Genomic DNA, 15,539 nt, shown 5'->3' with positions numbered 1-15,539 from the left:
CACTGTGTAAGGAGACTGCAGCTGGGAACTTCTTCTCTGTGATTGCTCCTGGATCAACCATTGCTGCCTGTTCAGCTGCTTCCATGCAAGACTGAAAAACCTTATAATGAGAGCATTGGGCAAAAATGTCTTGCATGTGTACTGAGTCAGCAACAAAGGTGATTTATGCTGAAAAAGGTATCATCTCCTGGCAGGTCAATGAGGACTCCTTCTATGACTATCAAGAATGCTTTCTGGATTGTTTTCCACTAAACACTAGGGAATGTTTCAGTATCTGACTTTCAAGGACTGATAAATACCAAGGTCAGTAACTTTCTTATCGTAGTCTGGAACTGTTTATGCTTTTTTTCCATAGAATTACCTACCAAATGGAAAAAATCCATTGTTTGGGGTAATGGTTAAAATGCAAACGCACAAGATGGAGGTGAAAACTCTAGCTGAGCACATGCATTTAAACAAGCAAGACATGTCTTAAACCACAGGTGCTTCAATCAGGACAGTGCCTCACAGGCAGAAAATCATGATTCCTTCTGAGCTTGTAGTTACTTGCAGTCACTAAACAAGGACTTGGATTCTGTTCATGAGAACTTTAAAGATAACAGGCACTTAGTTGAGCACTGAAGTTGTTACACCCAAGGTATCTCCCTTCTCCCTTTGAAATCCCTTAGCTTTCTCTGAGAATCCACAAGGAAATATCAACAAATTGGCAGTAAGCTTATGTGACAGTAGAAACTTTCCCTGCAGGACAAAGGCTTCATTTTCATTTTGCTTATAGCTATCAGTATAACATCTAATTAAGACATCTGTTAAATGCCTATAATATTAAATTAATAGAGGGAAGCTAATGGAACTTTATTGGCATAGTCCTGTTAATTAAAGGCCTTTAATAGATGTCTTAACTAGGCATCATTAATGGCAATGACACACAAATTGGAATTAGGCACAATCCCATTTCATTGTGCTGCAGAGGATGCACCATATTCTGCCATACGGACATGCAGATGAGCACAACAGCCTTTTCCATAGCTATTGCTATTTACATTTTTCTAAGTTTTACTTCAGTGGCAGGAAGATGTGCTGCTTAGCAGCCCCTTTCAATAAATAACAGTAAGGAAATAATTATTTACAGTGCAGAGAGCTGGAGAGGTGTTCAGAGGTCTCTGAGGTACTTAGATGCGAGCAGCACAGATGACAAATGAAGCCTAACAAGAGATCTGAACAGCCAAAGCATTCAAAATACCTTTACTGCTGTTGCTAAATCACCTGAAGAGGCGTTTTTACCTCATTGAGGTGTTCCAAACATCCAAATGTAGGTTTTTTAATAAAATGTTCCAGTCACCTTATTGTTCCTAATGCAGCACCTCTTACCCCACCCTGCAGGAGGGCTAATCCCTGGCTCCTGCTATTTGTAATGCTCCCTCACCACTCAGTAAGATTTCCTTAATTTCTCATCAAATCTGCAGCGATCTTACCTCGGGATGTGAGTACAGGGCTTCAGCAACACATCAGCTCTTCTTTTTAGCACCATCATCCCTGCAACCTTCTCTAGACTACAGCCCAGCCGAGAATGAGGCACCCAGTGCCCACCAGCGCTATGTAACCAGCCTCCTGCGCAGCACAGCTGAGGCCAGCACTCAAGGATTGCTCTCCTAGGCAACAAGTTCTCTCCTGTGGCAAACACCTGAGTGTCCCTCTTACCCAGCTGTACTGATTACCCAGCTGTACTGATTGCCTCTTGGCTCTGAAGGTCAGTAAAGTGCAGTAGCTGACCTAAGATAACAGATGTTCAATTTCATATGTTTTCTTAAACAGAAAGAAAAACTGGATTTACAAATCGTTTCATCCCTCAGTAGTGACCAAACCATGGCCTTATCTACCTTGCCAAGAAACAGAATTCCAGATTACATGGCAACAATGAGCAGTTCCGTGGAATTTTAGAGTTCTGATCCACCTTTCCCCTCTGTTAATTCTGTCATTTCTATTCTGAGCTACATTTCCCAGTATTTGATGAATATGTATCGCTTTGGTAAGACAGAAACCTCCCTCAGAGTGCTGCTTTAATTAAATTAACTAACAAATGTGAAAATATGGGATCAGGCACCCACTGCAGCTCTTTGACCATCATCTAACGTACCCACAGCAGCAGCACTGGAATTGATTCCACCTAATAGCACTGTGGGGTTTTTTGGGCAGGGAAACATTAAACAAATTGTGCATTTTCTGTAAAACTTAAAATAATCTCATAAACATGAATTTTTATTTTTTCTTTTTGTGAATTTTAGCGCAATGCTGCGTTTCCTCTAAAGGATTATTTCAGTATTATGGGCTCGGAGATGTTCAGCTGGATATTTCTTGGGTGGCTGAGGTGCTCACCGAAGAATTTAAACGATGTAATAGCTATTGAACACCCCATTATATGGCTGCCTAATTAATGTAAATGATAGTTATGTCTCACTCACAGCCCATTATTTTACACGAAGGAAAATCTACTCGCTGCCACAGTAGCCATTCCAATAGTTTTTATCGGAGCAGCTGCATTATGACTTCATTGAGCAAAAGGTAAGTAGCCATCCTAAATAATGAAGATTGAAGGTTTAATAGTCCCAATAAAAAGTCCTGCAGGTTTTTTATTTCAGAAATTAGAGTTTGATTGCAAGTGTATGATAATGAGAGGAAAAAAAGCACTGGCAAGTGGGATCTTTTTGCAGCCTGGGCTCTTGGCAACTTCCATTTCTTCTATATGGAAATGAATAGAGAACAGGGAGGAGAGATGGGAAGAAAACCTCAGTGCCACGTGAGCTATGTTCTGCAGACATAAGCCAGCCCGGTAAGCTTATCCAGAATTGCAGCCTACCACAGCATCTGCTGGTGTCAAGGGATACAGCATTCCTGTTACGAGACCCCATTCCAAGTTGTATGTCAGAAATTATAACCGCTGTAAAGATTCAAATGAGATTCTAAAACTTGGCATGAGTATTCTTGCTTGGAATTCAGTACTTTTTAGGCAAATCTTTGCAAGAAAAGCTAAAAGGGTACTTGTTCCACTTGCTATTTTAGGTCTCTATTGCTGCCTAATTCTTAACCTAGTACCCAAGTAACATTTGCTTCTCCAAACAGCAAACTTCCAGGAAGGGCTTTAAAAGAACTTCTGTTCCACTCTCTTCAGCCATAAAGGACCACGTGTTTTAGCAAGTAAAAAGTGGCAGCATTAACCTGAATGATGGTAGCAATGACTACAAAACGAGCTGGCTGGAGATTTGCAAACACAATCTCCAAATGTCTACAAAAGATCTGATTTATTAAACATACTCCGGGCAGAGTTTGTTGCTTTGTACTTCCTAGTAAAAGAGGTTTGTAGTATTTGCTCACTGCTAGTTTCAGCAAAAGGCACCACACCGACGGTATCTTTAGAATAACCACCAGGCATCACAGCTTGCAGCCACCAATGAAATGAAATGGGATGAGGCTGGAAGAAAAGTACAGGACGGAGGCATGGTTCTGAGACACGGGCATTTAATGTGTCGATATGACTGTTCTTGTTGGGTTTTGTTACAGCTATTATAAACACAAACCTCGCCCCTCTCTAGGCCCAGAACGACGTACTTTGCTGTTACCAGCAGATGGAGCCAGATGCTCACAGTTTTAAAGGGATATTTATCTCTCTGCTCTGACAAACTGCCTGCGAAGCAGACAGTGCTTAGAAACTGCTCCTTTACCTAACACGAACTTGCTTTTTTTACAGTGCATATGTATGCAGCTAACCTGGTGCATGCCTTACTCTATGTCAGCTGCCCACCCCTGATGTTTCTGCAACAACTGCTTTTTACTTATCTCAGACACATTATCTAAATTGCTTTTGGTGCCAAAATGTCAACAGGAAACAGAACCAAACTAAGCCAGGCATTTCCAACTGCTAAAATACCATACTTTTCATTTCCCTCACAAAGAGATATACTCTATGAAGAAATCATACATACACCAGAACCATCCATGTAAAATTCTTAATTCTTCTTCTTGATAAAGGCCAAATCCATGTCAATATAAAGTTTATTGTGTCCTAAAGTTTAAAACTGTATGCTCCGATGAGAGAACAGGTGAGGAGAGTGCTCTGCAAGCCCTTCAGCTGCTGTGCCATGCACTGAGATACACCCAGCCAGCAAGGCCAGGCATGGCTGGTTCTGGTCAGTATAATGAAGGCCAATAGCCCTGCTGTTCTGCTTCCAAACCTGCCTGCAAAAAGAGCAGCTCTCCTCACACCCTCACCGGGCAGTTGCTGGCTGGCAGGGCAGCACGGAGCTGGCAAAGCCCCTCAGCCAGCACTGCACCTTTGTCCCACTGTACTGAGCCACCTTCACAGTATGATAAGATGAAATGAGCACTTATAAGCAACGTACAGCTGAGGGGACAAGAAACTCTTTGCTGAAGGCATTAAACATACTAGGGCTTCCTGTTGTTGGCTATGTGCTCCATGTCATCTGTGTGTGAGCAGCCAGCTGTCTGCTGTCAGATCACAGCAAGCTAACAGCATCCCTAGTAAACCCAGATCTCCCAGGTGAAAATGGGTGCTGTTCAAGAACACTGTCAGGCCCTTTCATGTCCCTTCCTGACCCAGCACTGTCACACGTTGCTACAGACCAGATTAAGACACAGACTTTGTTACACTGCACACTGTCCTCTCTAACCTCAGGCAGCAGAAGCAACAAGCTTTACTTTCATTCTTTTCACCACTACAATGCCACAATCTCTTTTAAACAAATCCTCCACCACAACGCTTAACATCTCTGTGCATTCACAAACCGATAAAGGTACTTATTTTCTACAAAGCCTAAATACAGGACAAAGCAAATCTTTAGCATAGGCCCTGAATGCTGCAAACTGCAGTCAGCAGGACTTGCACATTGCACGCAGCTTCAGCTCCCACCAGCTCAGGAAACCACCCCCGATGGGGAAAGGTAGAAAGAAGCACGCAGCACTGCACAGAGCCCAGAGCAGGTGAGACTGACCTAAGTGTCAGCCTCCATCCAGAGTTTGTGGTGCCACAGAAAGGCTTTTGGCACGAGGACAACTAGACTAATAGCTACCACTAATACTCAGCTTTTGTTCAGAACAAGTGTACTTGCAGACATATCTTATTATCACCAATTAAAGGCACTGGGTGCTTTTTAATGAAGAAAAAGTCATACTGACACATCTCTGGCATTCACACCATCATGCAAAACCTTGGATTTACTGCTTCTGCCTGTAATACGTGGACAACGCTTGAAATCCGTAGGGAACATGACATCTGGAGATCGCTTTGGGGCAATGAAAGCACTCTGTAAATTTTTTAAAGAAAGCTGTGGGTCGAGATCCCAAAGCAGTACAAAAAGGACTCGCCTGCCCTCCCACCTGTCCACCTGGACCTCCTGCAGAGCAGCCACAGCTGTAGCAGCAGGTCCAGTCACACTGTGGGAGGTGGAGCCCGACCAGCTCTGCATCTGGTGCAGGCAGAGTTCAGCTGTGCTGCAAAACCACCACAAGTGGCTCTACCACATGTCTGCTAGGCTTAGCCGGTGTTAGTCTACAAAACCCACGATGGACATCGGGGCAGCATCTGTACTGAGTGCTGGATCCATTCCAAATGTCATGTGCACTGCTCCTGCTTCTGCTCAGAACAGAAACCCCAAAGAGAAACTGGGTTTCTTACTGAAGATGCATGCTAGAAGAGGACAGCAAGCCGAGGCAGCCTGCAGGAGGAAGCAGCAAAGGCCATGCTGCTGGTAGACTGCTGTGTTTGCAAGACGGACGGGAAACCAGACTGCTTTGTAAGGAGACCAAACATATCACTTAATAAAAACAAGGCATCCTACAATGAACCTCTCTTTCCATATTTATTCCGCTCTAAACGCAGCAGTGAGTAGATTATAGGAAATGGTTTTACATTTAACTTCAACCCCAAGTGGTAAAGCACTGTATCTCACAATGTAAATTTGCATCTACCATCATTTAATGGATGTTTTATACATGCTATGTACTACTGTGTTTTTATGGAAAGGCAAAAAAATTACTTGGGAATTTGTTTTTAATTAAGCAATAAGGCTCAATGGGGTACTGCTATCATGCAATAAAACCACTCCCGGGGTGTTGTGAGGCATTTGGTCCAGATGAGTGCTTCAAATCACCCCCAGATTGTGATTAGATGATTACTCCCCGGAGTTAATATTAGATGGTTCTCCCTAGAGTTGTCTTATTGCTATTATAAAAAGTCTTCAACATGGGGAAACTAAGTAGCTTTTGTGCTTGAAGAAGATGAAGTTCGCAGTTCCGACTGTTGAGTGGTGTCTGAGCCGCGTGGGTCCCATAGATAATTCACCTCTTTAGTGTGCGTGAAGAATCATCTCCATGCATTCCTCTGACCCAAACAGTTCTACAATTAAGTGACTTTCTTTTTTTTTCTAGGAGATGGAAGGATATAAAGAGGCAAACAACTCCAAAATAAAGCAATCCCAAGGCAAGGCGCTAAGGAATGTGATTCTGAGATACGCATTACTGGCTTTATCTTTTTGCAGGGAATAATGAATCCTAATTGATATTATGCTAATCGTATTAATGAAGGCTAATGCATGCAGTAGTGGTTAGAGAGTTTCCCAGGTTGGGTGCAGGAGGAGCTACGCAGGATGAAGCACCGGGGGGAGCTCTGAAGCTAATGAATTCAGCCGGCCCAAATGGTACAGAGCTGCACTGCCTGCCCTGCCTCCCCTCAACTGCTCTTCAGGACTGAGGTTGGAGACACCGAAGGAAACATTAACTCTTGCAGGTACCCACTGCTCCCAAAAGGCAGGATGGAAGCTCATGCATACAGATAACTCTCACACATCCCCATCACACAAAATCCCTCTAGTTTCTCAAGTGGGCAATAACTTCCACACGTATGGTGAGATCCTTCTCACTCATCCTCTGCATTCTGGACAGTGTCACATTTCACACCTGCACACTACCTAAGAGCAGCTAAGCCTTCCACCTCGTTAGAAATCCTTGCAACTCCTCCTTCAGCTCAGCACCTTTCCACTTAAAGATCAGCATGCCAATGGGCGGAGATCCCAGACAAGCTGAAGCACACTCTTTCCACAGTATCAGCAGAACACCTTGAAAAACAAACTGCATTTCTGGCTTTCCCGTTTATATGAAGAACACAAAAGGAAATTATATCTCCTTACTTTTTCCTTATGTCTTTTTCCTTCTCCTTTCACAGAACTCTTTGCAATAAGCACGCAGTGCACAGAACTTCCCCAGATGCCCCAGGCAGCCACGACAGCTCCTTTCCTGCACAAACAGCATTGATGTGGGGCAGGGCACGGATCCCTCACAAAGAGATGATTTTTGCCTTCAGAGCAACACACACACTCAGCCTGGGCAGCAGTTCCAAAGGAACTTTCCAAGGGAAAGAGACCAAAGCATGTTCATCACGTAAATAGAAGCTATATGTACTCACAAAGTGGGGTTTCTGAATGAAACTGTGTGTGTCTTTGACTTATCAGTCAATCGTAGGTGAACACATTTACATCTTTTCAAATTAACTGATGGTTATCACACTCCTGTTCCCTCTGCTTTTTCCCCGTTTCAATATTTGAAATGCCTTATCTACATAAGTTAAGTGTTTGAAATACCTAATTGTTCACCATGGTTTATCTTGTGCAATAAAAGCACACAGTGAATATGAGATCACTGTTCAAACAGAACACGAATACCAGCAGAAGAGTTTGGATGAACAACGTGCACAGAATTCTGTTACTTGGGAAGGACAAACCCAAAAATGCCGTACTCACTCAGAGCGTGCTGCAAAATGCTGCTTTAGACATCTGCCTTTTCTTCCTTAATTTCATGTGTTTCTTCTCCAACATCACACCTCTCTCTGCACCAAACACCCACTGTTTCATGGTTCTGGCATTTCACACTCTTGCCTCACCTCTTTTTAACCCTCCTCAGGACCTGCTCCAATCACTGGGTGAACACCACTCACAAACAGTGACAGGGCAGCACACCCAGCTTACTGCTCGCTCATTGCTGGTACTCACCCCTGCAGCTCCACAGCACAGAGCAATCTCTGCTGTGAGTTCCCTTCTGGGCAGCTCCTCTGTGAAACCTGAAGATTCACAACATCCGATCCAGCACGCGCCCTGTTAAGAGTGAAAGAAAGCACAGTTAGTGATGCAACCCCACAAAAACCTGAGCTTGGGTAGCCTAGATAAAAGAAACTTCTCCACTGAAACAATACAACTCCTTGCTCGTCACACTCACTTCTCAGCTATGAAGTGCTCTCACTGCTGTAAACCCAACAGCCCACATGGGAGCAGCCAGAGGTGACAAGGGGCAGGCAGGAATGGGATGCTGATCCGCGCTGTGATAAGGAGTAAGGAAAATACCTGATGCCTTCACAGCACTGAGATGTGCAGATGATTGCCAGAGCTCAATACAAACACCAGTGTAGACAACATGGCTTTGAAACACTTCTCATCACACTGACAACCACGGATGCCTTTCTTTTTCCTACAGCCTATTGAAGAGCAATTCATTACGATGTATTTATACACAGTATTTACATTCAGTCTGTCCCATTGACCTCCTTGGTCAGTTTGGGTGGTTCAGCACGCCAGCTCTTCCTAAAGGCTGTGTACAGCACCACGTGCACACGACCAGAGAAACACAGCTGAAGACGTGAGCAGGTAAGGACAAGGCACAGCACAGTGGTGCAAACTTGATAGTTTAGAATCTGCACGGAATAGTGCTTTTGTGCTTCATGCACAGCACAGATTCACAGGTGTGTACCACAGGCCGCTGGGCCGATCCCACCTGCAGCCAGATCACACGACACCCATCCCTCCATGCACAGCTCACACACAGCATGGCACAGAGGAAACTCTGCTGCTCTAAGATTGCAAAGAGGCATTTTCTTCCCTGCAGAACTCACCTCTGGCAGCCTCGGCCCAGCAGCTGCGGTTCCCTTTACTTGCTCTGCGATTATCGCGCCCCACTTGGGCAAGGTGGTTCTGCTGAACAAGTGGCTTCGAGCAAATGGCGGAGGTGACGATCAGATACTGGCGCGAGGCAAGGGCAGCAGAAGCTGCTAACCTGGCTGCAGCTGCTCTGCCTCGGCCCGCAGGCGGTGTGACCCACGGCCTCCCCTCAGCGTCCGCAGCCCCAGGCCACAGCATCAGCCCGAGGAGCGCGGCCGTGCACAACGCGTCACTGCCCGAGCCCTGAGCGCCGCGAGCTGCCCGAGAAAATGGGTTTCGGTAAAGAAAACATTTCTAACAGTCGGACAGGTCCATCAGGGCCCATTACAAATAGAAGAGCTACCACGGCGAGCGAGCACCCCCACCACGCGCCGGCCGCTCCAGCAGAGCCTCACGAGACCGAAGCCGCCTCCCCCACACAGCGCCCCCCAGCGGCGCCGCGCTTTGCCCGCGCTGCGATTGGCCACCGCCCAGAGAGAGGGCGTGTCCCCCAGCGGCGCGCTGAGCCCGAGCGGCGCCCATTGGCTGGCGGGCTCTGGGTGGGCGGGGCGGGGCGGTGGGAATGCGGGACGGGCGGGGCGGCCGCCGAGCGGAGCTGCTGGGCACGAGGGCGGCCGGGAGCGGCGGGGAGCGGGAGGACGGACGGACGGGCGGACGGACAGACGGACGGACGGACGGACGGACGGAGCGGCAGGTGCGCAGCCACGCGCGGGGCTGGGGGGGTTCAGAGGTCTCTCTGGTGTTGGAAGCGCTCCGCTTACCGAGAACGAGCACGTAACTGAAGGCGCGGAGATGGAGCTTGTTGCTCAGCCTTTAGTGCTTGTGCAGCCCGGCCCGCTGCCCGCTGGGTCTGCAACGCACTCTGGTGCCCGAGGCTCTCCGGTACGCGGCCGCGGGGCACTGCCGGGAGGGACGGGTGGGCTGCAGCCGGGCAGAAAGAGGAACGGAGCGCTGTTAGTTGCTCTGAGTGCCCGCCTCGGCTCTCAGCGCTGGGCGAGGAGGAGCCTGTGCCAGCCCTGTGCCAGCCCTGTGTCCCGAGGGCTGCCGGAGCCAGGAGGAAGGAGCGGCCCGGAGAGAGGCGAGGTGCTGAGCGTTGGGCTGCTGGGGGTGCCGGCAGAGCTGGGCCAGCCCAGCGTTAGTGTGCACTGCAGGTAACGAGACCTGCCAGCTCGGTTTGGCTGCAGGGGCTGAAGAATCCAGTAGAAGTGCTCTCGGCATTGCCCTGCCCACATCTTAGCTGCATACGGCCTCAAAGACATCCCAGACTCAGTGACCCGGGAGCTGAAGTCAAAGCACTCTGCCTGGCAAGCATCAGCACGGCTATTTATATTCACAAGTTAATAAGCACTCGTTGTTAAAAGATGTGGAGGTGGGTGCAGACAAAAGTGTTTTTCCTTTGAATACCGGCTGTATAAACTGGATAATGTTTGATCACGTGCAAAGTCAACAGATCGTGACACAAAAAAGAAGGTGGGCCAAGATGGGCCGGGTGAGCCCCCCCTTACAGCTGGCTGCCTCCCTGCAGCTGAACGGGGAGTGCGGAGTGGTACCAAATCAATTGTCCGAGCCTGAAGTTAAGCAGTGTGAGTCCCACTCCTGTTTTTTGTTTCTTTGGTGTTTTTTCCAGTTATTTACTGGAATGTTATTATGCCTGAGTGGATAGAAATGGAAGAAAAAAGCTTTTGTTTTGCTTCTCTGTGAGAACCCCTGAGGGAAATACCCAGACCTAGAGCAACAGACAACTAATAGTGGTAGCAGGGAGCTCTTCCCAGGAAGGAGTTCGCTTTTCTTCAGTTAACTCGTGGCTTTTTAAGTGTGTAACAACTCGGAGGGAAGAAGATGCCCTCTGGGTGGGAGCAGGACACTTAACGGGAGCCCCTTTTTTGTTTCCTTCACATTTTCCTACTGTGTAGCTGCTCACTTTTGTGACTTCCTCTGAAGGTGTTTTCTTATACTGCTTCCATCTCTCTGGTGCTTTGTGCTGTAGCTGTTTACCTTACAGTTAGCTTTGAACTGCACATCATGCTGGAGGGCACACACGAGTGGATACGTTTCACACCGTCCATCTCTACCACATCTGGACTTCAGGACCTGAAGAGTCACATCCTTGCAGGAAGAACTGGGAGGCCTTGGCGTCCTGCCTTTAATTCAGGGAGAAGATTCACCCAGGGTTGTCCTCTCTGAGTGATGTCAGCTTGGGTTCGCCATGGGCACATCCAAGGCCAATCTTGGGAGGGTTGTCAGGTGTCAAGTAGGGCTGGCAGAAGCCATGCTGGTGTCCTGCAAACAAATCCCGTGCTGCAGAAGGTGCTGCCTTTGTGCATCAACAAGAAATCCCAGTACCTGCAGCTTTTCAGGAGCACTGGCCGCACAGCACTACTTACAAATAGCTGCTAATGCAGAGTCATTTCCTTCGGGTTCCCTGGTGGGGCTGAACCAGTGCCATTACTTTGTACAGGGACTGCTGGCCTGCTCTACAGACAAAAATGTGGGGACAAGGGAGGATTGAGCAGTCTGTTAAATAGCTTAGGCAAGATGTAAACAGTGCACAGCGACCTCAAACAGCTACTCTGTGGTTTCCCTTCCAGCATTCTGTAGGGTATCTGGAGTGAAGGGCAAGACAAGAATGTAAATCATCATCTCAAACACTCAGAGCTCAGCATGTTGTTTTCCTTGCCTTCCCTTTCCCTCACATTCCAACACTCTGGCTGTAGGGACTCTGTATAAGATCAGAAAAATGTGGACGGAGGTTCTATATGGGTTATGCTCTGAAATGCTCATAGAAACTAGGGCTGCACAGATCCCTGTGATCTGTGGGCTACCTCGTGATTGCTGAACTACCTCGCTGTAAGAGGAAATGACTCACTTTCTCGTGGATTGTTAGGCCCGAATAGTCTTGGTGTAGCATTAAACACAGAAGGAATTAGGTGCACTGAAAAATTGAGTGTACAACATAAAGCACTTTCCCCGCTGCAAACTGCGAATAGCACGGCATCAGCTTTTGCTGCAGAGCTGCCTTCGTGCATGTTTTATAAAACCACAAGCACCTGGGCTGTGTGAGAACAAGGGTGCAGGGAAAGATGAGCATGCTGTGCTCTGCTTCCCTTTCAGCAGACATCGGGCTATTTTCAGAGTGGTGCGTATTCTAACTGGAAGCACTGGCAGCTGAAGCACAGCTGGGGCAATGGAGGAAGGAGCTGGCTGGGTGGGTTTTTTATTCATGTATCTGCTGCCTGTTTGTGCTTTTTTCGTTTTCTTCTTCCTTTTTTCTTCATCTCACCATCCAGGGAGGATCAGTGGGAACAAACAGTAGAGCACTCTGTTTAGTTCCAAAAGTCTGCCTCAGCTCTGACCCAAAACAGCATTCTGGGCGGTCTGTATCTGCAGCCAATCCTCAAGAAAACAAGCGTGCAGTCAGAAATGGGAGAATGGCTCTAGAGACCACGGATGTCCTGCATCCAGCCCATCATCAGCCAGCTCACATTGCTAGTACGGTGCCTGTGCAGCTGTGCTCATTGCTGGCAGGGACAGAAGGGCCTGGCCCTGGTTCTCACCAGCTGTCAGCGTGCAAGAACTCCCCATGTGTCAAGTATTTCAGGCCAGTCTGCTTTCTTTAGTATGGGTATGCAGTTATACTGGTAAAAAGCACGGCTGTGATGGAAAAGAGGGCTCTGTATTAGAGAGCTTCCGTTGCTGTGGATGAACCACCCCAATATGGACCAGGTTGTTGCAAAGTGGGGTTAGAAACTTTGAAAAACAATTCTAAAAGGTCATAAACTAATGTGAAGAGTGTAAAAGAGATTATTTTTAACCTCCTCTGACATGAGAAGCTTCTGACTTGCATGCAGGCTTGCTGCTGGGCCTCGTCCTGGCAGTCTGCTATAAGTGCAGCTTCACCACTTCTTTATTTTCCTCTCTTCAGGGCGAGCTGGAGATGGTGGACCACCTTGCAAACACTGAGATCAACAGCCAGCGCATTGCTGCTGTGGAAAACTGCTTTGGGGCTTCTGGACAACCCTTAGCTGTGCCAGGAAGAGTCCTTCTGGGAGAAGGGATTTTAACCAAAGAATGCCGCAAGAAACCAAAGCCTCGCATATTCTTCCTGTTCAACGACATCCTGGTGTACGGGAGCATAGTGATTAACAAAAGGAAGTACAATTCCCAGCACATCATTCCCCTTGAAGATGTCACTTTGGAGACGCTGCCAGACACCTTGCAGATGAAGAACCGCTGGATGATCAAAACCTCGAAGAAATCCTTTGTGGTTTCTGCGGCCTCCCTGACGGAGCGGAAGGAGTGGATCAGCCATCTGGAGGAGTGCATCAGGCACCTGCTGACAAAGACGGGCAGGCAGCCCTCCACAGAGCATGCGGCCCCCTGGATCCCCGACAAGGCGACAGACATCTGCATGCGCTGCACACAGACCAAGTTCTCCACGCTCACTCGAAGGCACCACTGCCGCAAGTGTGGCTTTGTGGTGTGCGGAGACTGTTCCAGGCAGAGGTTTTTGATGCCCAGGCTGTCCCCCAAGCCCCTGAGGGTCTGCAACCTGTGCTACAGGCAGCTGCTGGCGGAACAGAAGAAGGAAGAGGAGGCTGACTGTCAGCAGCCGGAGCAGTACCGTTCCACCATCCCGGGCTACGAACCCTCCAGTGGTGATGACAGTGACAAGTCTGATGATTACAAAGTTGACCAGTGGCCAGCAGACACAGAGTTTTATAATTCAGAAGTATCTTGGTCATCTTTCCATAGCTGACCTCCTTGAGAACTGGTGTTGCTTAAATATTGGGTAGCCAACTTCTGGCCTCCAATGCATGTCCTTCTCAGTGCGCCCTGTGGAGGCCATGCCTGGGAAGGTGGATATTGGCCCCTGTTTGTGCTGTCTGCGAGGAACGCAAAGGTCAGGGACTCCCGTCATCCTGAGAATGTCTCCTATATGCAAGCAGAGAGTCACAGCTTAGAGAAAAGCACGGACTAGAGATCAGTCTTGATCTAAGTGAGTTCACCTTTCTGTGCCTTAGTCTTCCTGCCTGCAAAAAAGGAGCAATAATACACCTGGGAGAAAAAGGAGCTAGCAATCCTTGGCTGAAATATGCTTGTCTGCTTGTGCTGAATTCCTCCTTCAGAGGTGGTGGGACCTGCAGATGGGGCACTGCGGAAAACTGGTGCTTTTGCTTCCCATGAGGCATCCTCTCTGCAGAGAACTTCTAGGGCTGGCTCTTTTCACAAGTACTACATCTACTTCAGAGATTGTCGATGCAGCTGTGCAAACCTGCCTCTCCTCCGTGGGTGGTGAGATAGGCATGGACTTTGACTTCTACACCAGGAATTCTGAACTTTGGAAACACTAAGGAAATGGCACTGTGAATGCATATCAAAGGGCTGGGGCTCTCATATGGAAAGAAATCATCATATCAGACATCTGTGATATCAACAAGGAAGGGGAGGTGGATGGGAAGAGGGACAGGTACATTTATATAAAGAAGGAAAAGGTTCACTGCAGTTGACTCAACTGAAGCGCAGAGCCCCAGATCTCAAAACCAGGCAGTTTCACCAGGTTGCTAGAGAGCTGATGGCCTCAAGCCTATCAGGTAAAAGAGTTGCCCGGGGAAGACATTTAGCAAGTCTTAATTTGGGGTATTTTTCTAGAATTTTTAAGATCAGAGGTTCAGCATTTGGATTCTCGCTTCCTTCCTGAAAAAGACCTGAAGGAATTGAACACTCCTGTGCTCGCTGTGCACTTCTGTCAGTTGCACAAGTTCAAAGTTAAGGTCCTTAATGCATCTTCGGGATTGGAGCCCAAGAAAATTAATTGGAGATGAACTTAAAAGTTCAAAATAAGTTCAAATACTCAAACAAACAGTTTATTTCTATCATCAAGTAGCACCAGAGTAAATATGCTGAAAATTAGACAACAGCAATTATATTGCAGCAGGCATCTCCACAAACTCAGTTAATAATTTTAGTATATTTTTCTATGGTGTATTTTATTTCCTGGGAAAGGAACGTGGCTGAGAATACACCATCAATGTTATAAAGCATTTCCTTACCAGTTTCTGGTCTAAATATGGCATTGGATGCCATGTGGCCAGATTTAGATTTTTTTAAATTTAAGCTCAGAATAATCATTTTTTCTTTCTTTTGTAAACTGCCACCAATCAATCTGTATTACTTGACTGTGTGGGAATAAAGATATGGCCACCAGGAAGAAGCCAGAAAAATATGTCAGTGAAGCGTGTTGTTATTTTACATGAGCCTTAAAGAACTGAGACAGATGCTGTGATTCAGGCATGGCCAACAGGCCTGAAATCCAGCAACTCTCCAGCCATGAGATGAATGTTGTGGTCTTGTATTTACTACCAGAAGGTGAGTCTTTCTGAAGAAATTGCCAAACCTGATTCTTCCTTTCTGTTTATACCATTTTGTCATCTGAGTTTTCTCAAGTCTTTTGCAATCCCCTGTGGTAGTCTATATTAATTGGAATGGGATTTTTCCGGTGGGGCCACAGCTTGGAGTGGTTCAACAAACCTTCTGACCTAAGCAGAT

General features: G+C 47.2%; 1 protein-coding gene across 1 annotated transcript; it reads left to right on the top strand.

Moving 5' to 3' along the window:
- The first annotated feature begins 9,572 nt into the window (after positions 1-9,572).
- Positions 9,573-15,209, top strand: PLEKHF1 (pleckstrin homology and FYVE domain containing 1). Its single transcript, XM_072346468.1, has 2 exons — positions 9,573-9,687; positions 12,916-15,209. The coding sequence occupies exon 2, from the start codon at positions 12,928-12,930 to the stop codon at positions 13,747-13,749; it is 822 nt and encodes a 273-aa protein (XP_072202569.1). The 5' UTR covers positions 9,573-9,687; positions 12,916-12,927; the 3' UTR covers positions 13,750-15,209.
- Positions 15,210-15,539: the final 330 nt, after the last annotated feature.

Source organism: Excalfactoria chinensis, chromosome 11, assembly GCF_039878825.1.
Source record: "Excalfactoria chinensis isolate bCotChi1 chromosome 11, bCotChi1.hap2, whole genome shotgun sequence".
In the NCBI taxonomy this organism is placed as follows: domain Eukaryota; kingdom Metazoa; phylum Chordata; class Aves; order Galliformes; family Phasianidae; genus Excalfactoria; species Excalfactoria chinensis.
Note: the sequence above shows the minus strand (reverse complement) of the source record. Positions and strands in the feature narration are given on the sequence as shown.

Coding starts and splice junctions, on each gene's coding strand:
- PLEKHF1 (XM_072346468.1), top strand. CDS start 12,928: ATGGTGGACCACCTTGCAAACACTGAGATCAACAGCCAGCGCATTGCT.